The following is a 23,912-nucleotide window of genomic DNA, read 5'->3' on the forward strand; positions in this document are numbered from 1 at the left end:
ATAAATTCAAATTTTTAGTATTGAGTTTAAAATCTTTCCTGATGAAACTGAACAGAAAATATGTACCAAAAGCCAGAAGACAATGGTTGTACTAGTTCAGACCCAAAGTATGAGTAAGCTAATATCGTATCTCCAGTTGAAACTCTCGAAGGAAGATCGAATGAAGAAAAAGCGAACATAGAAGTTATATTGTGGCAGAGATCACTTGAATCATCGATTAGATCTTTGTAATTAATATTACTGAATGATTTTTAATTGTTTATCTTCTACACCCACATAAACTCACAACTGATGATATACAATCAGTTGTTACACAATTTCACTGCATGTTGTGTAGGAAAATTAACTCTGGTTTTCGGTTTGTTTTTATGTTTTGAAGTTACTATCAACAACATTTGCTACTTCCAAGCTTTTTCTTGTATTACAAGAGAGAAGAGCAACTGTTTCTTATCACCTTTCCTTCCTTAATCGTGCAGACTTTTAGCATATCCTCCCTCAGCAGTTTTCCTTGTTGGGGGGGTCTCCGTCTACGGAGTTGTTCCAATGGGGAAGCTGCTCTTTAACTCATCATCCTTGCCTCATCCTTCCTCGGAACCTTATGGGATCCTTTTCGTGGTGGATATTGCAAAAGTTTTCAGTCTTCAACATGTGGATGTGCCTTGGGTTTACACAGAGTAATAATCATATTTTCTGTTACTCTTCCAATCTTTTGTAACGGTTGCTTTATGAACTGCTACAAGAGCAGTAAGTCGACGTTTCGTGGGTCTGCGTCCTGAGAAGTGATTTTCAGGTTGAGACTGCTGTCGTATGCATGAACTTAAAAATCTATTTCCTTGCATATCTGTTAAATTTTATGTGCAATGAATTTATACATAATTTTTCCATTTGGACAGTGAATATAGTACTTTCTGTAGTTTGTAATCAGCCTCCGTTTCATGTCACCACCAAATTATGTCATCCTCTACACTTCCAACTTTTCAGGTCACCTGTGAGTATGCTGAACAGGTTGGGCCCTCATGGAAGTCCTTTTTTGCCTTCGATGGTGACCTTCTGACTCTTTCCAGTTCCAGCTGCAGCTGATACTTGTAATAATAGTCTTTGGCAGATCTCAATATTAGCTGAGTAACAAATTCAGATTGCTCCTGTGAAGTAGAGTTACGAGGTGAAAAAGTAGAAGAAGGGCTAAAAATAGCTGGTTTTAACTGCCTGAGTGCAACTTGCAGCCCAGTACCTGCACAAATTTGGAGTGACTTTAGCTGCAACATACAGTCCCTGGCAATGCTGTGGAAGGCTCTGGCTGTCTCAAGGGAAGAATAGGCAAGTCTCTTGGTTTTTAAATTTTTCGAAATATTTTTATTTGTTTTCTGATTTCTTGGTCTCTCTTGCAGCTTTTAGCTCTAAGCTACTTGAATCTTTTTGTGAGTCCATTAGGTAGTTTAGTACCGTTTCAGAAAAGTAGCCCTTTTAAACAGACTGTTAACAACAGTGTGAGTCTTTCTCAGTGCATAGCTCACCAGATTTTTAAAAGATATATTTAGTTATCTTTAGTTATACTCTTCCTATACTGAAAAACTCATGGACACATCTTTCTTTTTTTCCAGTTTATGAAGCAATCCTAGTCACAAAAGTGTGCCGGTGATTTAGAGTAGTGTCAGACGAAACAGTAGTTCACTTCTGTAGTCAATTCCTGCATGCAGAAATACAGGTTTTTAGCCTTTACCCTGTACAGCTTCCTAAACATCTTCCAGCAGAAGCATAGGTGAATACACATTTGCGCCTAGCGAGAGGACTTTGTGCTAGTTTGATGGTCTTATATGGATGCCTTGGAGGTGACTTATGGGCTTCTGGAGGCCCATTGCTTACACGTGGAGGACTATTGTGTGCAGTTGGCAGTTTGTTGGCTTTTATGGGTCACTTATAGGGACCTGAGGAGCAGACAAACAAAACAGAGTGTAGAAAACTGTATTTCCCATGCATAGTAGTGGTTGAAGTAATCTGGAAGATGGAGGTAGTTGCAGTGTATGGAGATTGTTGACTCTATGGTCAGCATGTGTCTAATCAGACTTAATAATTTTGACTCAATGCAGGTATTGCCAGAGCTGATATAACTCCTAGAGAGCCTCTCTGCACCGTTCTTCGGCTTCCAGGGGTTTTTATTAGTCTGGACTCCATGCTGTGCACTTCCAGAGCTGCTTCTGATCCAGTGCTGGAGCTAATCTGTTCTGTGGCATTAGATGATTATGCATCATTCTGCCCAGTGCTCTGAATTCCTGGAATACTTTGCAGGTCTTATTAGCTGTAAAAAATCCAGTTCAAAATACTTCAGAGACTGAACAGCTGCATTCTCATTCAGCAGTCCCAGGTCAAATAACCTGGACCAGATCTTGCCTGGCTCTGTGCCCCAGATTCCTTCCTTCCCTACTCTGGGTATAGCTCCGATCTGGTGTGGTGGTGGTTGGTGCTCTGTGTGCACATGCGTGTACTGCCTGCATGGCAGGTGTGTTTCTAACACAAGGAAGAGGACAGATTGAAGATTTCAGTTGCTGTGCTGCACGTCCCAGGTGGTGTGCCAAGTTTGAACAATGCACAGGATTTGGTGTGACAATCAAAATTTGACTGATTTTGCTCATGAGAAAATGTAAATGGTATTTTCCTTAATTCTGGTTTATGATCCTTTTGCAGACCATTTTTATTTTATTTCAATAATATGTGGCTTCACCTTTTCCGAGGTATTTGTTATAAAATCTGAAATGCTGTTGTAGTTAGAATTAAATACCTGACAGGACAAGATTCGGGTGGTAATGTGATGGCTGTCACAGGTAACAGGCTTAGGAGCAGCTACCTTAGAGCTTCCCCTGCTCTGTGCTGGTGTTACTAATATTTGTCTCATCTTGCATTTGAAGTTTCCTCATTTGCCCTAGAGCTTACTGATAGATGAGGATAAAGTGAAATTCTTGTCAAATGGCGTGTTAAGAACTATTCGACTAGATTTCATTTGTGTTTGGCACTCCTCTGTCGAAGTGAAGGAAGCTGCTTATAGCTGACCATTCAGAACATTTGCTCTTTGCACTGAATAAGTTTTAAACACTTCTGTGTCTCTCTTGTAGGATTTAAAAACATCCTGTCTTGTACTTTGATCCTTCTGTATTGAGAACTCTCTTAATAGCCTCTCTTTCAGGCCCAGGAAAGGAAATAAGAAGTGTAACTGGGAGTTTTCCTAGGCTATTGGTGATGCTCTGGCACATAATAAATATAAGCAAGTTAAATGTATCCTACGTCAAATATGAGTAAGTTTATATGAAGTGATACAGTCTTACACTGAAGTGAGAATCTTGGAGGAGTTATTTAAATACAGTAGGTGATGTTCAAGAGAAACAAAACCCTATTCATTTCCTGAGTCCCCTGAGAATCAAATTACCAATAAAATTACTTTGGGCAGAAATTCCCACCTGAAGTACATCTTAGGAAGTGATTGAAGTGATGATTAGAGTGTCCTGTAGCTTGAACCAAGACAGCAGTAGCCACGGACTCTTCAAAGGTTTGTTGTTCCCATAGATTAGCTTAGTTACCAGTTACTGACGTAGCCTTGGTTTACTAGCTGCGAGCTCTGTTTGGGGCAGTGCTTTGAGGCCAGTGTCATGTGCAGGAGCACTAACCTGTACTGGTGGGGGCGTTTTGGAAGTTAAGCTTACATGAGTTAAGGCAAAAAAGGAAGAATGACATGATGTTACTGGTCTTGGTAGACCAATTCGGCTTGCTTACTGCTGCGGTATAAAAAGGCCAATGCTTCATTTGTAAGAATATAACAAAAATATTTTAAAAGCTTAGATGAGTATATGAAGTGTTTAGTGCTAGTGAGCAGCAGGTTGCAATGTGAACTCTTCAAAAGCGTCCTTGAGTGGACCTTACTTCATATGATTTTTGAGAGAAAATCAATATTAAGGTAGCGTCAGAAGGAAGTCTTAAAATGCTTAGGACAATTTCAACGGGCAACTGAGAACTTGGTCCTTTATCCGTCACAGGTATTGGTCCATACAAATAATCATTTAATGTATTTGATCTTCTGGATTAATTTGCTAAGAAGTTGGGGAAAAATATTTCATGTTAGTTTTTTTTCTCTACAAAGTTTTTTGTGTCACTGCAAATTGTAAATATTTGACTGCTGAGGCTGCAGACTTTCTAACCTTGAAAAATACAATTTTTTATTACTACATACATTTTCTTGTTTGCATGTTGATGTGGAACCTCCTTTTTTAGAAACTTAATCTGTTTTTTCTTAGTTTCTGTGGCTTAAAACAATAAGCATAAAGTCAGAATTTGTGAAATACTTGCAAGTAGAGATAAGAATGTTTTTAAAACTTATTCCTTGGACACTGCTTTGAGAGAAGTCAGATGGCTTTGGATTGGCAGTGGATAATTGCATGGACGTTGTGAGAGCTGAAATGACAGTTGGACAAAGTAATAACTATTAGACAGCTGTATGGAATAGGTGCATTTCACTGCAGTCTTTTTTCATTCTGATCAATAAATAAGTTGAACATACCTGGTGTTGCTCAAGAACTGGTGGTGGTGAATGAAGGTAGACCTGAGGAGTACTAAGCTGTGTATTATCATACGTAATTTTATTTTATTTCATCCTGCGAAGCAGATCAACCGTTCTAGAATATAAACATGCTTAACTGAAAATATGACTTTGAGAATTGATGATGTAGCACATTACTATCAACCTTAAATTAAAGCAGATTAATTTGGTATAGAAGTGTGAATTTTCACGTGGGTAAAGCAATCCTGTTAAAAATCTGCTTAAGTGCTTTCCCAAATGCAGACTGGTGCTGAGTATCTCTCATCTTCTTGTGTAGTGTTTCATTTGCTGGTTTGTTAATTTATCTCAGAAGCGTAGCTGGGCAGTCGGTAAAAGCAGTGTGAAATAACCAAGTTTTGTATCCGCTTAGGTTAGCGTGCGGCATGCATAACGCAAAACGTATAGGCGCTGCAAGCAAGCTTGCAAATGCAGCCTTTGGTCTGTTCCAGGTGTCGGAAAGAGAAGTAAATACTCCTCTCCCCCTCGTCACCTCTTTGTCTTGCAAGATGTGTTCGTATGGTAGCCAGATGCAAACTCGGCCGTTTGGAAACCCCACAACACTAGCTTCATCCCTGAGGAAGGCCTTTCCATTCAAACAAATTCTTGAATTCTGATAATGAAATTGCTCACTGTGCAAGAAAATTGAAAATCAGGTATTGGGTGCTAAGTATCAGTAGGCTCTAAAAGTTCCAGATGTCTTTGGAGATCAAAACTCTAGCAGAAACAGATCTGTCATGAAAGTTAACTTTTTAGGTGGATTGGGAACAGAGGCATAAATACAGGTTTATATATGAACAGGTATGAGAAGTCAGCTTCCTATTGAGAACAGTGGAGTTGTACATAGTTTAGGTCAACTTCACTTTATAAAGAACATTCATGAGGACTGTGAAAGCCAGGGACTGTTTTTATTGTCAGTTAGATAACAGAAAAAGGATTGCAGAAAAAGATTGCCTTTTGCAAGTAGAACAACTTTTAGGTTTTGCAGGGCTGTCATGTCTTTTGCAAAGGAGAGAAGCTTGTGCTTTTTATAGCTTCTAGGCTGGAGTCACTTCTGACAGTTGATTTCTTACAGTTGACAAGTTGTGGTCATCAGTGTAAAACTTTGCTTGGTGAGTGAGTAAAATGGATTAATGTATTAACATTAAGCAGTTCTCTAAAAAGGTTCCTGGAAGAAACTTAAAGATTAAAATTCTATTTCAAATCACCGTCTAGTTGTCTCATTACCTGTGTGTTCATATGTTCTACAACAGTGTTCATATTTTACAAGTGAAGTTTTTAAAAAAAAAATAAAATTCTTGTGTTTGTACTGTAGGAATAATTAATCTGGAAATAATCTTGGTTGGTCAAGTTACTTAATTTACTGTGCCTACATTTTTAGAAAGAGAGAGGAAATCCAGATACCTCCTAGTAACTATACCACAGAGCAGTGGAAGCTGACCATGGGGGCCATAAGACTCACTGTTAGTAGGCACGCAGAAGAAAATTTAATAAACATATTTGTGTACATATCCATATTTGAACATTTAAACTTTCCGGTGACTGTCACTTGACTCCCTACCTAAAGAATGTAGGCAGGTGGTCTGCAGATGGCATGGTGTGTGTTTGGCTTGCCTGTGAGCAACATACGTGATGTGTTCTGTGCTGAGTTCATAGCATGAGGTTTAGTGCAATGGGAGCTTCATATGTTTATGCATAATAGAATAAGCTTCACAAACTGGAAGATAATCTAATTTTTTTTTATTCTAATTGTAACTGTTTAGGCGCCTGAACAGGAATAAATTGCAAGTTCTTCCAGAGCTGCTTTTTCAGAACACACAGAAGTTAACTAGACTGTAAGTATAATCGGATTTGTTTCTACTGTATGTGCTCTGCTGTACAGATTAGCACATTTGTGTCTTGGCTGTGGTGAGAGGTTTAATTTTTGTGATGTTAGAACTGCTAGATAGTAAGGATTCTTAGGATGATGTGTTGCGTTTGCATGTGGGTAGCTGTAATTCAAGAGAGCATAAATATCAGACGGAAGAGAAACCACAGAATTTTTGTTCCTCCTATTTTCACCACGATGACTTCATAGAGAATTATTTTCAGCTCTCTATGTATAGTTATAGAAACCATGAGAAGTGGCAACTTTTCGTACCCAGTATAGTCTAGAGGTCCACAATGACAGATTGTGTACTCTTTATCTAAAAATTAGCATGTTTAGATAATACAGATTGTTAGAACTTTGTAACTAAGTCAAGGCATTGCCAGGCAGAGCAGCAAATTCAGGGCTGCTGCCCCATCAGTCAGGAAGATGGGGAAATATGGAGGGGTGAAGAATCTTTCATCTCCTTGAAATATAAGAACTGGTATAAGATGTTTAGATGGCATCAAGACCAGGTTGAACAGAAAGAGAAGACTAACATGAGCTTGGCATTGTTTTTTTTGTTGGGTGGAGGGGGAGAGTGGTGTTAGCACAATGACTGAATAATTTATAAAATACATTTAAAAAAATGAATAGAAATAAAATGGGTGAGCAGGTGCTTGCATGTTTACTATCAAGAAAAGAGTTGTCTGTCTTTTAAAGGAGTAGTCAAAACGTGTTTGAAATCGCTTTCTAGATCCTGCCAAAGTTCAGCTCATCCAGTCTGTCTTTTCGAAAGCTATGCTATATGGTAAAACTGTTTTTTTATGCTTGAGTTCATACATGGAAAACTGGTTCGTAAGATTTGTGGTTTGTCTAGTGAAATTGTGAAGTTACTACAGGATTGCTGAAAAGTTGCTACATCCATGTGGGGTTTTATAATTGTTTTAATACCTGTGTATGCAGCCAAACAAACCATTTAGGCAGTACAGCAAATTTTTTCTTCCTGTGGAAATACAAAGTGCTTGGTGGTGGTGAGGATTAATTTTGGAATCAGCTCATTATTTAGAAAAAAAAAAGGGTCTTTGATGCTTTAAAAGTGGACAAGTTGAACAGTGTTGTACAGTGAGTGATACTGATACAGTTTGGAAGAATTTCTATAATGAACTTTGTTGTTGCCTGAACTTGCTCATGAAAAACTGTACAAGTAAATGAATGACATTGTTCTGGAGTTAAAAAAAAAAAAGTAAAAATATCAATAAATACCAACTATAGCTGTCTTTTAATCTCAAAATCTGCTTGAAAAATCTTTGTTGGACTTGTTTTTGCAAGCTTTCTTGCAGTTATGAATGCACTAGAAAATGTTTGCTCAATGGATTTGGTAGGGCTGAGTGATTTGATTATGTTTCCTAATGTTCGTTGCATGTTTTTGAAATTCTGTGTCTTGAAAATCATCTTGAGTTGAAAGTGTGAGCTGCTACTTACTTGCAGATACCACTATCTGGTCTCTAGAAGACGCCACTGGTATTTATTTCATAGAAGAGTTGCTTCATGTAGGTTGGTTGTCTAAGGAAACGGCGATGTTTTCAAGATAAAAAATTTTTAGAGGGTTGACGTGTATCCACTAATACAACTTCCAGTTTAAACTTGTTGCAACATCCTCGGCGAGTGGTCGCGTGGTACGTAGCTATCATTAGGCTGAAAGGAGCTCACTGGTGATTTGTGGTTTCGAGGGCCGGGTGGGGTGTTGATAGCTGGTGCGCATCTGTCTCAAGGAGCCTCGCACAAAGAAAGGGAGTGAAAGTGACGGAGGCTTCTCAATACCAGAGCGTGTATTTCCTAGCAGGTCATGTAATCATGAGACATTATAGTCCTGAACAGCAAGGGTAATCATTTTGCTTTTAGACTATAAAAATGGTAATAAAATTACATAAAATAGAATGATTAATATAAACGCTGTGTGCTGTAATGCCTCCCAACGGATGCTGTCGAATCGTTTGTCTTTATTCATTGATGTTCATTCAAAGTCTTGCTTGCTGTTTAATGGTGCTTTAGATAGATCACTTCGGCGCTGTTTGTCAGTAGAACCTTGCGTTTTCTTTTGAAGATACAAGTGTTATATAAATACATGGTGTATTTTAAATAAATAAATCTTAGCCAAGTGAACTGTTATGGCTCCAAATGCAATTCGGTATGTTTCTCACTGATGGGGTAAGAACAAGAAATTTGCTACCTAGTAGAATTTGTAAAAATACATACAGGCACATGTATACACTTTGAGGAAAAATAAAAGTATGTGTCTAAGGTTACTTTCTATTCTTTTGTGTTACTATCGTGGCCCTACTGCTGGCAGATTTCAGAGTGGTTCTTTCTTCTGTTAATGACTTGTCTTAAATCCAGCAGTGCCAGTCTACTCTGTTCACAACTGGCTTTCCGGGTAAAACGCTTCAGTGAAGAGGCATGGTGCTTGCATTCCTCTACCGCAGCTGCTCTGACCAAGCCTTGCTGGAAGAAAGCATCACTGAGGAAGTGATGAAAGGGAACAAAAGAAGCGAAGCAATAATTGATAAGAGGGACTGATACACGGGTGTGATGTAGGTTCTGTGGAATTTGCAATGAGCAAATTCAAGTGGAGCATTCAAAAGTGTAGATAATACTGATTTTAATTTTTAATTTTTCATAGTATAGGTTTATATTTTGGCTGCCATATTTTCAGACTGTTGGCTCTGGGCTACTAAACTATGAATCAATTATTTTATTGTTTTTTAATAGCTTTAATCCTCATAAACCAGGAATTCCAAAATTGAGTATTTTAAGTGTTAAGCTTGCTATAGCTCAAATGATGCAACATTTTAAGAATTAAATATTGCCATGTAGTATACCCAAAAAGAAAAATTTTATTTCGTTCGTTGAAAATGAGGAGCTGGTAGTCTGGACCACATAGCGAATACAGCTGCTCGCTTTAGCAGGCTTGCAGTGAACCATAACCGCCTACAACTTTGTTAATGAAGGTTAAGACCCAATTTTTAAATAATCATAAATAATAATTTTAAAAATATAAAGCTGAATGCAGAAGTGACATTTAAAGTTTGATAACTTGATAATAGCATGAAAGTTGGGTGTATTAGCATTAATAGAATTTGATGGAGTGACTGACCTGCTTAAGCATGCAGGAATTTTTTGTGCTGGAGGGTTTCGGGGAAGATCTGTTAATGTTTCAGGAACAGGTAAAGGCTGCAAAACAAATGTGACAACTTTTCTCAGTGTTCCGTCTGCTGGGCTGCAATCTGCCCGTGAGTTTGCTGAAGGAACAAACTTTATGTAGTTCAGTACTAACAGAGTCTCTGCAGTCTGGTTGCTGCTGGAAAATAAAATGCGGAACACTAAGTTGTCCTGTCAAGGATGTGCTTGAAAAGCTGGAGAGCAAACTTGCTTGGCTCTGTTGGGTTCTTCTCTTGTTTCGTGTGCACACTGCTTGCGTACTTCGGGACAGCTGTTGTCCCAAAGGTTTCCTTGTTGGTCACCGTGGCGTCCTTATGGCAGGGCACTGTGCATTTTCACTGAAGTGCAAGCTTTCTAATAACTACTAAAATTTAATTTACATTGTTTCTTAAATTATATCTACTTCCTCAATCAATCGCTTAGCTCCAGGTACCCTCTCCCAAAATTCTGAGCTACAGGATATCCTTGCATCTTTTACAGTGCTGCTTAGACGTCATTGTCACAGCTGGTTGATATTAGAAGCAGGAATATATATGTAGGGGAATAAACCTTAGATGGAATGTGAAACGTCCCACAAAATGAGTTTCTCAGAAGGTTTTCAGTCTTTTCTTCTAGAAAGACTGGCTTTGAGACTCATGGAATTTGTTCGTTGTGGTTTAGAAAAGAGTTTTGAGTTTAAGTTGGATGGTGAATGAACCCTTGATTGGGTTCTCTAGTGGAAATGTTTGCTGTTGCTCTGTTGCCTTGATTTCCTATGTTTTAGAGCTTCTTAAATGTTTTATCTGGGGTAAATGATTAAGTATCTAATATTTCGAAGTGCAGGCACTTCTAATGAGAAAACTGAATCAAGGAAAAGGCACTTTTAATAAACTGAGAAATGGAAAAAAGATAATTGTTTGTATAGTTTCAGATATTATTTACTAATAAGATAATTATTTTCAAGTATCCACAACAACTTGTGAAATTTATCGTCACAGTTTGTGAGCAGAGCTTTGTGTGTGCTGGCATTAGGAGTTTCCTTTGTGTGCACAGCTGCTATATAAAACGATCGTAGTGTATCTGCTTTTCACTAATGGCCAAGTATGCAAGTGGTCCGTGAGGTACTTAAATATCTTGAAAAACAAAACAAAAGGGGGAAGCACCACACCCTTCAAACACCCCAACATGTAAGAACATACTTGTTTCATTGTTGTAAGTTCTGTACCTAAAGCCAGCCACTAAGTAGTCAAAGTAAAGCAAAGTTCCTTTGTGTGGATGAAATAAGCTTACCAGTGCTCTGAACTCAGGTCTTGCGGTGAGAGTTAATACTCCACCGAATTTATAGCCGTGGACCATTTGTTGGGTCTATTCACTTTTAATGGACTCTCTTGGCTGTCACTTGACAAAACAAACCAGGCTCTGGAAACTTAAAGATACTGAAATCTGATACTGAAAGTATCGGACTACTGGAAGTATCCATTAGTGTCTGAAATTAAGTAGTTTACTTTTTAGGGTAGTATCAGAATATAGAATTCAAAGAAAGCTGAGCGTTGTCGTGTGAGAGTAGAGCTCCGGGATCCCAAACTCTGAGACAAAACCAGTTCATGACAGTGCATGCATAACTCAAGGTTTTTAAACTTTGTAGTTATGGGCATTCCAGTGTTTTATTGTATTCATCTATAGTTATTTCCAAAGGAAATTCAAGTAGCAAGATCAACAGAATGGAGATACGTTAGGTGAATGATTTGTTTTAATAAAATGTCGCAGCCTCTTAGTGACAGTGATAGCCGTTGTATAACGTGTTGCTTGTTGTTAACGTGGTGTGAGTATTTGTAGCACAGTGAGATTCATCAGTGAAGCTGGGTTAGCGGGACTGCTTTATTTCTTGTAGAGTGGAATATTTGGAAAGGTGATTATGATAGATGGGTGGTAACGGTGGGTAAGTACTTGTAGCATACAATACAAATTCAGTGAGTAGCCTTAAAAAGGGGCAATATTCCAGTCTAAGAGAATCACAGAATGGTGGAGGTTGGAAGGCACCACTGGAAGTCAGCTCAAGCAGGGTCACCTGCAGCAGGCTGGTGCTGATGTCCTGACGGCTTTCGGGTATCTCCAAGAATAGTGGTTCCACAGCCTCCCTGGGCAACCAGAGTCCCTTGACAGTCAAAAAGTGTTTGCTTATGCTCAGGCAGAAGCAGGGAACTGTTTTGTTGCATACTTGTACAATATGTTGTGCCAGAAAGATCATATGTAGTGAAGCAAACTGAATTTTAGGCAGAAAAACAAACATTTTGCAGTAAATGTATCATGAACGAAGCTCAGATGCTGTTATTTGATTTCTTAACTTGAGGTCATGCAACTTCAGTTACAAAAACGTAAGATTTTTATCATAAGTCTTATAGTTTCTTGTGGATGTATGTATCTCTTAATTGCAAATTAATGTTCCCTGGGGTGATGTTAGTGACAGGGACTATCAGTAATTATGTTTTGATTTTTAAAGTGCTGCTCAGACATTAATTCGGTAATACTTCACTGAAACAAATTGGGAAGGGAAACGTGTCACTTCAATGTTCAAAGATGGAGTAAGAAAAAAGAATCAAGTGGCGTAAAGGGGTACGTAGGTGACTGCTGAAATGATAAGGGGAGTCTTGTGCTCAGCCCGCTCCCTCATGCTGTTCCTTCAGGTTAGTGGTGGTCAGGAATCCGCTGGCGTCTGCCTCCGTACAGAGCTGCTACTTTTGGCAGCGTGAAAGAGGGTAAGATGTGGACCTTTGTTAACTTGCACTGGTCCCCTGTCATTTGTAATGAAATATAAATTGTGGTTTATCTGATTATGTTTAATTTACTTCAAAAATGTTTTCTTCCTGAAATAAGAAAAATATGTACCTCTCATTTTGTTTACAATTTATTTAAAACACTGATATGAATCTCTTCTGCTTTTTGTAACCACAGCTGTGCATTGTAATTAGATCATCTAAGTTTTCTAGTTTAGTATGGGATACGTGCACACTGATAGCTAATAAGGTATTTATAGTCTGTAAAACAGTCAAATAAGTAAGAATGATACCTGGAGGAGCACAAATAAAAATTGGGTATCTGTTTGACCTTTGTTACTAATTTGGTGGATTAGAAACAAGAAGGCACGTCTACACACGCACAATATCAAATGTTTCTGAAAACTTTCAGGCAAAGTTTTATTGTTTTTGCTGGCTTTAATACTTTCATTGCTCAATTTTTCTCCTTGAGCTAGGTATTAAAATTGCCTAGAAATAATGGTTTATTCTGAAATTGATATACTGTGAAGATACTGGTGAGAAATGTATACAATTGTGTGGATGTGCATGTGCATATGTAGAAGCAATTTTAATGACAGTTATTAGACACTGGCAACCTATGTAGTCTGTTTAATTGTTGATCATTGGCTTCTAGTTTTATTTTTACACATGACTATTTGCCATCTCTTTTCTTGATTTCTCTGCTTCTTTATGATTTTAGTGTTTGTGCAGTGGATATATTTGATTTTGTGTAAGCTGTTTCATTAGGTAATTCCTAGTAGGAGCAGCTGGAACTGTTCTGTTACTGCTTTACTTATGAAGCTGACCTTGTTACACATAAATATAAAGGTGTATTTAAGGTCTAGATTCGCTGTGCGCGACTATGTCACTCCATTGCATGCTGTGCCTGCAGTCAGAAGTTGGCCTGGGTAAGTCAGTGTCTCCTGGCTGGAATTTGACAGGTGTAGTGTATTAGAGTTTATGCGCATCTGCTTTCTGTGGAGTGCATTTATAGCAGAGATGTTTATTGTAGCGAGGAGGTTGTTTCACGGTGTAGGATTTGCCAAGAATTTGCTGCTGAGCTCCTTACTAGGACTGTCACTTGTAAACCCTCCTTCCCTGCCCGATCCTTAGCAAGCTCCAAGTATCAGATCGTGACTGCTGATCAAATTTGGACTCTCTTATCTCATGGAAGTTGTCAGAAGCTGTGCTTGGAAAAGCAACCAGCTCATAAATTTTCTTAGTGGCCTCTTCATTTTTCTGTTTGTTCGCCTTCTAGCAAGAGAGATCTCGCAGATTGCTGACTTAGAGCCCCATTATCGTTTCACATTAGAGCAGGATCCTGACAATTCAGTTGTTACATGGGTTTGAGTTATGGTGTTGCCATGACAAAATAGCATGGGCTCTAACAGTGTGTTTTTGTGGTTTTATCCACATCCAATAATTGTAGTTTTACTGTGTATAGATCACAGCAGGTCTTTTTCAAAGACAATAAATAATTACAGTAAGTGTTTGCTGGTCTCTAGGGTGCACTTCTAGTTTGAGAAAGATGTGCATTAGGTCAGAGGCTTGTGCTGCAGATAGCTGGATGACATTTACACCGTTTATCAAGCTGAAGTAATTTTATATCTTCTTTTTGGCTCTGATTGTAAATAATGTATGTAGCAAAATTTTTTGATATAAATACACCAGAGTCTAAGGATTTTTTTCCTGTCTATGTTAGTACAGAAGATGAATTTTAAGAAAACATGAATAAAAGATTTTTTTTGTTATTGTTAGAGTGTAGAAAAAAAATGAAGACATGTCTGGCTGAATGGTTGAGCGCAGAGAGTGGTGGTGAACGGAGTTAAATCCAGCTGGTGGCCAGTCATGAGTGGTGTCCCCCAGGGCTCAGTTTTGGGTCCAGTCTTGTTTAACATCTGTATCAATGATCTGGATGAGGAGATTGCGTGCTCCCTCAGTAAGTCCGCAGATGACACCAAGCTGGGTGGGGGTGTTGATCTGCTCGAGGGTAGGAAGGCTCTGCAGAGGGATCTGGACTGGCTGGGTTGATGGGCGAGGCCAACTGTATAAGGTTTAACTAGGCCAAGTGCTGAGTCCTGCACTTGGGTCACAACAACCCCAGGCATCGCTACAGGCTTGGGGAGTAGTGGCTGGAAAGCTGCCCAGGTGCAAAGGACCTTGGGGTGCTGGTCGACAGCGGGCTGAACAGGAGCCAGCAGTGTGTCCAGGTAGCCAAGAAGGCCAGTGGCATCCTGGCTTGTATCAGCAATGGTGTGGCCAGCAGGGCCAGGGCGGTGATGGTCTCTCTCTACTCAGCACTGGTGAGGCTGCATCTCGAGTGCTGTGTTCAGTTTTGGGCCCCTCACTCCAAGAAGGACATTGAGGGGCTGGAGCGTGTCCAGAGAAGGGCAACAAGGCTGGTGAGGGGTCTGGAGAACGAGTCTTACGAGGAGCAGCTGAGGGAGCTGGGGCTGTTCAGTCTGGAGAAGAGGAGGCTGAGGGGGGACCTCCTTTCTCTCTACAACTACCTGAAAGGAGGTTGTAGTGAGGTGGGTGTTGGTCTCTCCTCCCAGGTAACTAGCAATAGGACGAAGAGCAATGGCCTCAAAGTTTTATCAGGGGAGGTTTAGGTTGGATATGAGGAAAAATTTCTTTACTGAAAGAGTGGTCAGGCATTGGAACAGGCTGCCCAGGGTGGTGGTGGAGTCCCCATCCCTGGAGGTGTTCAAAAACCGTGTAGATGGGGCACTTCGGGACATGGTTTAGCAGGCGTGCTGGTGTTGGGTGGATGGTTGGACTTGATGATCTTGGAGGTCTTTTCCAACCTATGATACGATTCTATATCAAAAAGCCAGAAGGCTACTTCTTCCCTTATGTGAAACTGGTTATTTAAAATTAGACTGTGCAGATGTCTTGTTTCCCCTCTTAGGGGAAAGGGCCATGACTGGAGAAGAAAGGGCGCTCTTTGTGGAAATATAATCTGTGTTTTAGTGGTGTCTTTCTTCTAAGATGACATGTATTGCCAACTTCTGTGATCAGGTCATCTTATTATTAAGCTATTTAAGGTAGTTTGTGGCAAAGGATTATACATTTCCAGAAGAAATTGCACACATGCAGATTAAGCATACATCTGCTTGGGAAATAAGTTGGTTTACTCTATTAGCTGAGTAGCTATTGCATTTCATTGTCACTATTTTTCCTGTGCTATTAGAAAGATGACCTGCTGTTTTGGTTGGTGTTCAGCTCAAGAAATGAGGAAACTTCCAGTTCGTTATATTATTTTCCCACTTAATTATTTGCTAGCATTAACCATGTTACTGGGTGTCAGTTTTCCTGAACATAATGGTGTTTTGGAGCACTCTCAAATGTATTCTACCTTCAAATCACATGTCTGGGAGATAATCTGTTAAAAATGATTATACTGTTATTGGCTGCTCAACACAATCTTAAACTGGAAAATGCTTGGTTTATTTTATGAACACCAACAGTAGCCTTGTAAACTTACCAAGTCCAGCCCAGGACTCTACATCAACAGGGCTATTGTAGATGGCTTCTGAGGCATCTTAGGCATCTTAAAATTCTTCTTATCCTTAATATCCAAAAAGGAATATTAATAAAATTTGGTATGTAGCCACTTTATCCAATTAGACATTAATTCCCATCGGTTTGTTCTTTTCTCCACAACCAGGGTATTTAAGAACATCCTGGAAACATTTAGCAAAATTGGGCTTTTCTGAATTTCCACAGACTATTTCACGGCTTTGTGAGTTGCAGCAAAGACAACTCAATCAGGACTCCATGGTGAGTCGTCACCTAGATAGTTGGAGACACGGTTTCTGAGGGTGCTCGTGGATGATCTGCCAGTTCTGAAATGCATCCTTTTTAACAGGCTTCAGCTTCGGTGTTTAGAGTGACAAAACTGGGGGGGGAAACCGTGGTGACTCAGCTTCTTGTTATGATGGCTTTCACATGACTAAGAGCTATTACAGAGTTCTCAAAATACAGTTATAGTGGGTGGGCATTATTGGCTTACCATTTTCTGACATTAGTCTTCAGAACTTTGGTCTTTTGCTTCTCTTAGCACCAGTTCAAGTGTTGTAACTCCCGAGAGTGTTGTATTCTGGTTCCTCTGGCTGGATCTGCGGTGGTGGGGAGGCATCGGTGCCGGTGGCCTTAGCGGGGTGGCTGTGGCTGCTGAAGTCACGGGCTGCTTGGGTTAAACTCGACGGAGGACTGAGTAGCTGTGTAGACTGCAGTCAGAGAATAGTTAGGTTGTATCTGTAAGTGTGTTATTCTGACCTGATGGTTTGTAGGCAGTTTCTTTTCTGGTAGCTGAATAGCCCTGTTAGTCTGACAGCGTGCGCTCTGTCAGTCGGATTTACTCAGTTTCTTTGTGAACATGGCTTTTTGGCCTTGCTACGAGAGCTAGTCTGCAAATGTCAGCACATCATCATGTACTTGCACATAATTTATTGCTATATGGGTATTGCTTTTCTTGTTTAAAACCTTCCTTTTAATTGGTTAATTCATCTGGAAATATTTTTTGCACTATCCCCATTGGCTGTACTTTGGAAGGAGCTGAAAAGTGCTTTGCTGGATGCTCAGCTTAGTAAATGCTCCGGAGTGCTGGAGTCCTGGCTCCGGTTAGAATGAGCAGTGGCAGATTCACTTGTCAGTTTTCATTACTGCGACTAGGACAAGATGCAGAATAAATATACTCTGGTTTTTTGATGAGCAGGAGATTAGAATAGGAGTGTTTAGCATTATTTTCACGTGAATGTAGGAACAGATTTAGCTGTTGACCTGAAGCACAGACATCTTGTCTGCCTAACAGGAAAAATATAATAATGATAAAGTAAATATTTCCATTGCTTTCTATAATAGGCTGTTGTTCTGAGGTTAAAGATTAGTTTACATTCTTTGTCTTGTAAAAGTCCTTTCAAATACTTTGGAAATATGCTGCAAATAATGAGAGTTTCCTTTGGTGTGTGAGCAGATAGGAGATGTGATCGTTGTTCTAGAGGTACTAACGAGGGTTAATTTATAAGTGCTGCACATGAAGTCTTGATTTTAATCAGTGACTTTGGGGAAGAAAAAAAAAAAAGACCATTTCCCATCACCAGTTCTCTGGCATCTAGCTCTGCTGTTTGCTGTCTTACAGCAGCAGAACTCAGCTTCACCTGCAGAGATTTGTTGGGTATTCAGAGCGCTCTGTGAGTTAAGGTTATTGTGGGTAAAATGATGCGAGACCAAACGCTTCCTTGTTTTAATTCTCATTTGATTTTATTCTTGCAATCTGTAACGTGTGCAATGGGAAGCTGAAGTTGAGCTTGCTGGAACTTTTCAGTGTGTTTCACAGCGATAACAGGGCATGCCTGTTTAAAGTATTTCAGACACATAAAGGTTACTGAAATGAATACTGCTATTATTTTTAAATGCACTATGTTTGCTTTTGAAATACAGTCTTAAATAATCCAAGATTTCATTATGACTCCCATCTCCTGCAGCTGAGAGAAGCCGTGGGATTGTCGCCCGAGGCGTACGTGTGCCTGTGACGAGGGTCAGCGTGGAGCTGAGCCAGGAGGCGCTTGATCTAGAGTCTGATGCAGCTTCACGTCCCAAGTGCCATCGACATTGTAAAACTTACAAGAGTAGAAACTATTTATGAAACAAAATTAAAACAACCTCCTGCAAGTCATTAAATGTTATGGTGCTACAAGAATAGATTGACAAGGGCAGTTTATTCTCATCTCACTCCTCTGACTAAGACAAGGGTGTCATGCAAGGTGTGCCTTTGAGCTGCTTTTATTTCTGAACTCAGCGTGACACACTGAAAACAAAGGCTTAGAGCACTGTGTGTTATAAAAAGTCCACGAGCTGATTTTTAATGTGTTTCCCTTACATAATACTTTGGAACTTAGTGAGATTATTCAAATATACGGTAATTGCCGCTGTTGAAGTTTGAGATTTTCTACAATGAAAATGCAAATACTATTGAGGAAATTGAACAAAGCATATTTGGAATTAAGTATCTGTCTTGTGCTTTGCTCTGTTAAACTCCCTGATGTGCTGTTACTAGAGACATATCTATGGAAGATTTTCTTCAGGAAACAGCTGATACAGATTTACTTCATTCCTGTTGATATATGAAGGAAACTTAAGTTTAATGTTGAGTGGTTTACACGCAAGGTACAACGTCAGTGTTTAGTGAACTGTGAAGGGAAATATGTTGAAAAATAAGGCATCTAATGTGAAACCAAATGTTATGCTTATACAGTTAGTTTCTTTTGCTGAGAGAATAATCTTGTTTTCTACCACATGATTGCGTGAATAGAACTCCCTGTTGTGATAGTTCTGATAATCATCACTGGGCAGTCCTGCCTCAGCGTCTTTTCTGTACCACTGGAAGCAAAGAAGGTTGCTGAGTGCATTAGAAAGGTGTCAGTCTCCAAGCCCTTAGCTGAGTTTTCTATAACTAGTGTATGCACGTAGTAATGGTACTTTTGAAAGTGTTAGAATGTTGGTTTTTTTTTTTCTTTTTTCTCCAGTCAGTTATACCATCCTGTTCCACTTTTTCCCAATAATTGCCCGATTAACCCCATACCTTAGATTGCCTTACTGGGAGCAGAGCTGATGGGATGTTGTGCTAAGTTTTTGTTAGCACTTGAGCTTTTTCTCCAGAAGTGGCAGCTGTGCCAATGTCTGGTCTTGGTGTTACTTGATCTGGGTATTTTCTGGTCAGTAGAAGGTGCTTCACTTCAACAACTTCCCTTCCTTTACTCTAGAGGCCTCATATTTCTTATCCTATATTAAGTACTTCTATGACTGCCAACGACCGCGCTTGAAATACCTGTCCCGGGATTTTGCATTGCAGTAAGATTGGCTGCAATAAAACATGTAAATCTAGCAACGTCATTTTACTGGCTTTGTTGAGAGGACATAGTGGTGCATACATGCCTGAGCAAGACTGTTGCCCCAAAAGGCAATGACTCACCTAAAGGATTTATTATCTAGTGAAGCTCCGTCTTTTTTTTTGATATTAGGTGATGGGGAAATGTGTGTGCATGGTACAGCGTTTCTCTTTCTACGAGTCCTTCCTATAAGGATAACAGAATTAGACTGACATTGCTCAGGTAGACTGTTTAGTTTTGACTTTCAAGGCAACATTTTTCAATTATTTTGATAAAGTGTAATTTACGTGCATCAGTAATTACAGGCTCCAGAGGGACCATAGCAATAATGGTGTTTTCTCCTGACATGCCAGGAAACAAATTTCCCATAAGCCTGGGGAATGCAACATGCCACTTGCCGTGGTTGGTGGTGAACTTCAAAGCAAAACAATGTTTCTTTTTACTGGCCTCGGGTTTTTCACTATTTTATCTTCAAAACTGGTATTTCAGTTGCTTGAAGGGAATTATTTTTCTTCACTGCTTGTTAATTTTTTCCCAAATGGCATTGCTAGTTCTTAGAAATGAGGACCACCTCACTCTTGCAGCTTATTCCAGCTCCTATTTAATGAGGGAAACCAATGCCATTGTGCTTAAATAAGTGCATGAACAAAGCACCAGTCGCTAGAGTGTCTGGCCTGTGGGTAACAGTGGCTTACAACAAGCCTTGTGTCTGGTGTCAAACTTGCCAGAAATCTGAGCTAGATTATTTTATACTTGGTAGCTAAAGTTTGTAAATTGTGTATATAAATAAATGCAATTTTGCAGAAAGCGTAAATGATATACCTTTAAAAGCTGAGACTTATTTGTTACCAGTCAGGTGGTTTTATGTCTCTTAATTAACTTTATAAAGTCCTTCCTTTCAAAATAATGAAACAAAAGAGGGAAAAGGATTTTTCTTTTTCCCTTAAGGCACATGGAGCATACCAAGGTGTATGGAAAAGTGAGGTCTTATGACTCTGGCATGACTCCGTAGCCTTGTCCCAGAAATGAGAAAGAAGTTCAGTTAGTAGAGAATTTGTGTAGCTTTTCTTGTGCGTGTGTTGGAGTGTCAGTTTGGAAGGGAGCATGCCAAAGCAAGCTGTGCTTCAGGCTTTCAGCCTGGCAGCTCCCTTATGTAAGGTGACCTGAGAGGATAACACAGTTAAAAATTGTGGGGAAGCAGGTTTTATCTATGAGAAATTCAGATGTCCTTTCAGGTAGCAGTTAGCATTCAAATGCTAGAGGAGTGCTAGGGATGCTAGAGGTATCAGTGACTACCTTGAAAATTTCTGCGGAGTTGAATAGCCAGTGACAACGCTTCTGTATAACTTAAAACTGCACTTTCTGAATTGTGCAACAGATAGATACTTGACTGATTTTTTTTTTTTTTTTTCTCATGTAATGCAGCTGTCTAAATCTGTACAGGTCGTAGGGATTAGTTGTAGGAACTGAGGTAGTGGCTTGTCTTCAATAAGTGGTCATTGGTTTTTTTCCCCCACTAATGTGCCTAATTCTTAAGGGTTTCACATTTAGTATTACGTTGGCAAGCTCATTTGTTTTTCTGCTTTAGAAAGAGATTTTTCTGGGTTTCTTGCTGTCATTTGAGAAGGAATGGAGCATATTAACCTTATCTAATTCTGAAGTTGGCTGTACTTTGAGTGGGACGTTGAACCATATGACCTCCAGAGGTCCCCTACAACCTGAAATATTCTGAGGTTAAATATATTGTTTACAGTATTTAATGCTAGGGTTTGGAAGATTTTCACAGGTTCAAGGTTTGGCAGTTACTGTGGATGGGGATACTACATTGTGGGGTTTTTCTTTTTAATTTTTTTTCCCCACCTCCTTCTATTCCAAACTAAAGTTTGAATGCAGTAGGCAGGATTTTTGTGGGTGCTGGAAGATACTGTGCCTACAAGGTGCTATATTGCACTCATCACCAGGATCCTGCACGAGTGTGAGATGAGGGTTTGCAACTCCCACAAAATTTGAAAGTAAGCCGGAGCCAGAATTGGTAACTGCTGCTTTTAAAGTAAATTTTAGCTGTCTCCTGCCCTAAATTGTGCTGTTTGGATCTGCTTGTGATGTTGGCTTTGGTATTCTTTTCAGAGGTAGGACATGCCTTGGTGTTAGGTATCTTTATATTTTGTCTTGAAACATCTCATTGTGGGAGACAGGTATTTGCTATATCCCTTTCCTGAGCGTGACCTGATTCTGCTCTGCTTAAAACCACCTTATAAAACCAGAATGACTCATGTAGTAGGCTGCATTGGGATTATTATATAACTTATGCGTATAGGGGCTTCCCAGTCTCTCCTGGAAAACAGTAATAATAAAAAAGGGGAGTATAGTATGGACAGCTCATTAGGATGTCCTCAGAGTTTTCCTTCCTGAGAGCCCTTTTGGAGTGGACTTGGCACGGAGGCTTCAAGTATTGCTGTGGGGACAGGCATTTCCAGGTTTTCCTGCCTTGTGTGGCAGGAGAAGCCATGAGATCCCCAGAAGGACGTTGTTTGAGCTTGGTGCTGCTCATATGGTTGGTAGCCTTTCCTGCGGTGAAGATGGCAGCTACAAGTTGGCTACCAGCCTATTTCAATTCCTGACTGCGGGCTGGGCACTCACGGCTGTATCAGTCATATGAGTAGGCAGCTTTTCAAACAGCATTGGATTTAAATTTCTGAGAACTGTTGTTTGAATTATTTTTAGAACACACGTTACTGAATCTGCAAAGACTTTCACTTCTGCTCTGTGGCATTCTGGTGTATGTATCTAATGGCAGAATTTGAAAGAAGGGCAAACTGGTCTCAACTTCATAATATCTAAGAACATAGCTTTTGAATTTAAATACTGGTTTAGTTCCAGGTTGCAACTACAGAAATAAGGTTGTCTTCTTTTTTTATCTTAATCTGATGATCTTGATTTAATTTTAAAGTTTATTTCGAAACAGCCTCTAAGGTAATGTTACTACAGTGTCAGCAGTCTATTTAAATTACATAAAAATCCCAACTATTTTAAAAGGAGATGTTATCTTAATGTCCACTGGGCTATGATGAATTTGACACATTTTAAGGACTACAAAACTGTGCTTGTGCCACAAGTGAGATTGGTTAGTGAACTAAAAAAAGCAGACTCAAATAGGCCGAAACAATATATAATATGAGATTGTGAATTGGCAGGTCTGGGATGACCCTGTGCAGACCAATATTGCTGAGACTGTAATCTTTAATATCATGTGTGCTCATTTTTTTAAAAAAATATAAAGTCTATTCCTTGGTGTTTTGGAGATAAACACGTTATTTCCAGCATGCATATTTTGAAACTGGTGGTAGATGTCTAGCTAAGGAAAATACAACACTTTCTTGCATTATTATCAATTCATCTGGTACCAAAGGGAATGACTTCACTGTAGTGCCTCCAGAAAGGCTCAACTTTATTTACTCAACTTAGTTCAGTTACTGAATTATCTACTTTTACTTAAATAAGTATGTCAAAAGATTTTTGTTTTCAAGTAGTGCTTCCTTCCCCCCCCCCCCCCCCATTTATACAGTTTGTGTGGGAGCCATGTGTATACAAAATCATCAAAAATATTCCCAAATCCTAACATTGTCATGCAAATTAACTAATTAGTTTAGAGTTCACACCTAGTCAGCCAAAGAAAGGAGTTTTGCTGCCTTGACTGGTATGTCAGTGGTAGGTAGTGTGCGAAGTAACTGTTAATGTATGTGAATGCTACAAGTACTGGAATTTTAGGAAGGTTTATTTTTAAATGAAAAAAATTAAATTAATGAGATTATTTTGTCTTTGAAAATGTTTTTTGTACTAAAAGACAAAGTCAGTTTGTGAGTTGAGTAAAACTATTTAGTATTATTCATTGGCTCCTCATTTTACAGATGCATAGACAGAAGTTAGGCATCGCCTCGTAGCCCTGGAGCTCTCCTCCCCGCAAAGAGCAGTGGGTAACTGTCAGGAGGGCTGAAGGCTGTGCTACTCTGCTTTTCTTCAGGGCGTATATGTGGACTGTCTTGGGGGTTTTGGTGGGTTTTTTGGGGTGGTGGTTGTTTGTTTTTAAACAAAAAAAAGAGGTTTGAACTGGTCTACTCTATTTACAAAATTTTTGCTTTCTCCTTACATTTTTGTGTCACAGAATGCAATGTCCCTATTACAGCCCTGGGTTAGATCTTACACAAGTGGCTGTTTTGGCAGTGTATGAATGACTAACTATTGAAAATAAAGAGTACTGGTAATTTCAGAAGCTCTAGTCAATGTTAGTTCTGTCCTTAATAATTCCAGATAACATAATTGTCCTTAATTATTTAATTCTTAAATTATTCTTTACTTGGTTACTTTGAGGGGGCTGCAAATAATTTTGTGAGTCCTTATTTTGCTGAGTAATTATTTTCATGATTCTATGCATTCCAGTTTTTAGCATGTAGCCATGGTGCTTATTGAAAATAGTACACATAAGTATAAAGTAACATTTCATAGGGTCATACATTTTATAATTCATCAGAGAAATTGTAGAAATGGCATTTGGGGTGCAATTCTCTTTTTTCCTTTGATTTACCCCTAATGCAGTTGAG

The 23,912-nt window shown here is 39.3% G+C and overlaps 1 protein-coding gene across 2 annotated transcripts in view; it reads left to right on the top strand.

Moving 5' to 3' along the window:
• Positions 1–23,912, top strand: part of SLIT3 (slit guidance ligand 3) — a 525,043-nt gene that overhangs the window by 49,373 nt on the left and 451,758 nt on the right. For both annotated transcript variants that reach the window (XM_075442199.1, XM_075442200.1), the window contains exon 5: positions 6,343–6,414. In XM_075442199.1, the coding sequence (XP_075298314.1) occupies positions 6,343–6,414 (72 nt within the window). The remainder of the gene's footprint in view (positions 1–6,342; positions 6,415–23,912) is intronic.

Source organism: Opisthocomus hoazin, chromosome 23 (genome assembly GCF_030867145.1).
Source record: "Opisthocomus hoazin isolate bOpiHoa1 chromosome 23, bOpiHoa1.hap1, whole genome shotgun sequence".
Taxonomy (NCBI): Eukaryota; Metazoa; Chordata; class Aves; order Opisthocomiformes; family Opisthocomidae; genus Opisthocomus; species Opisthocomus hoazin.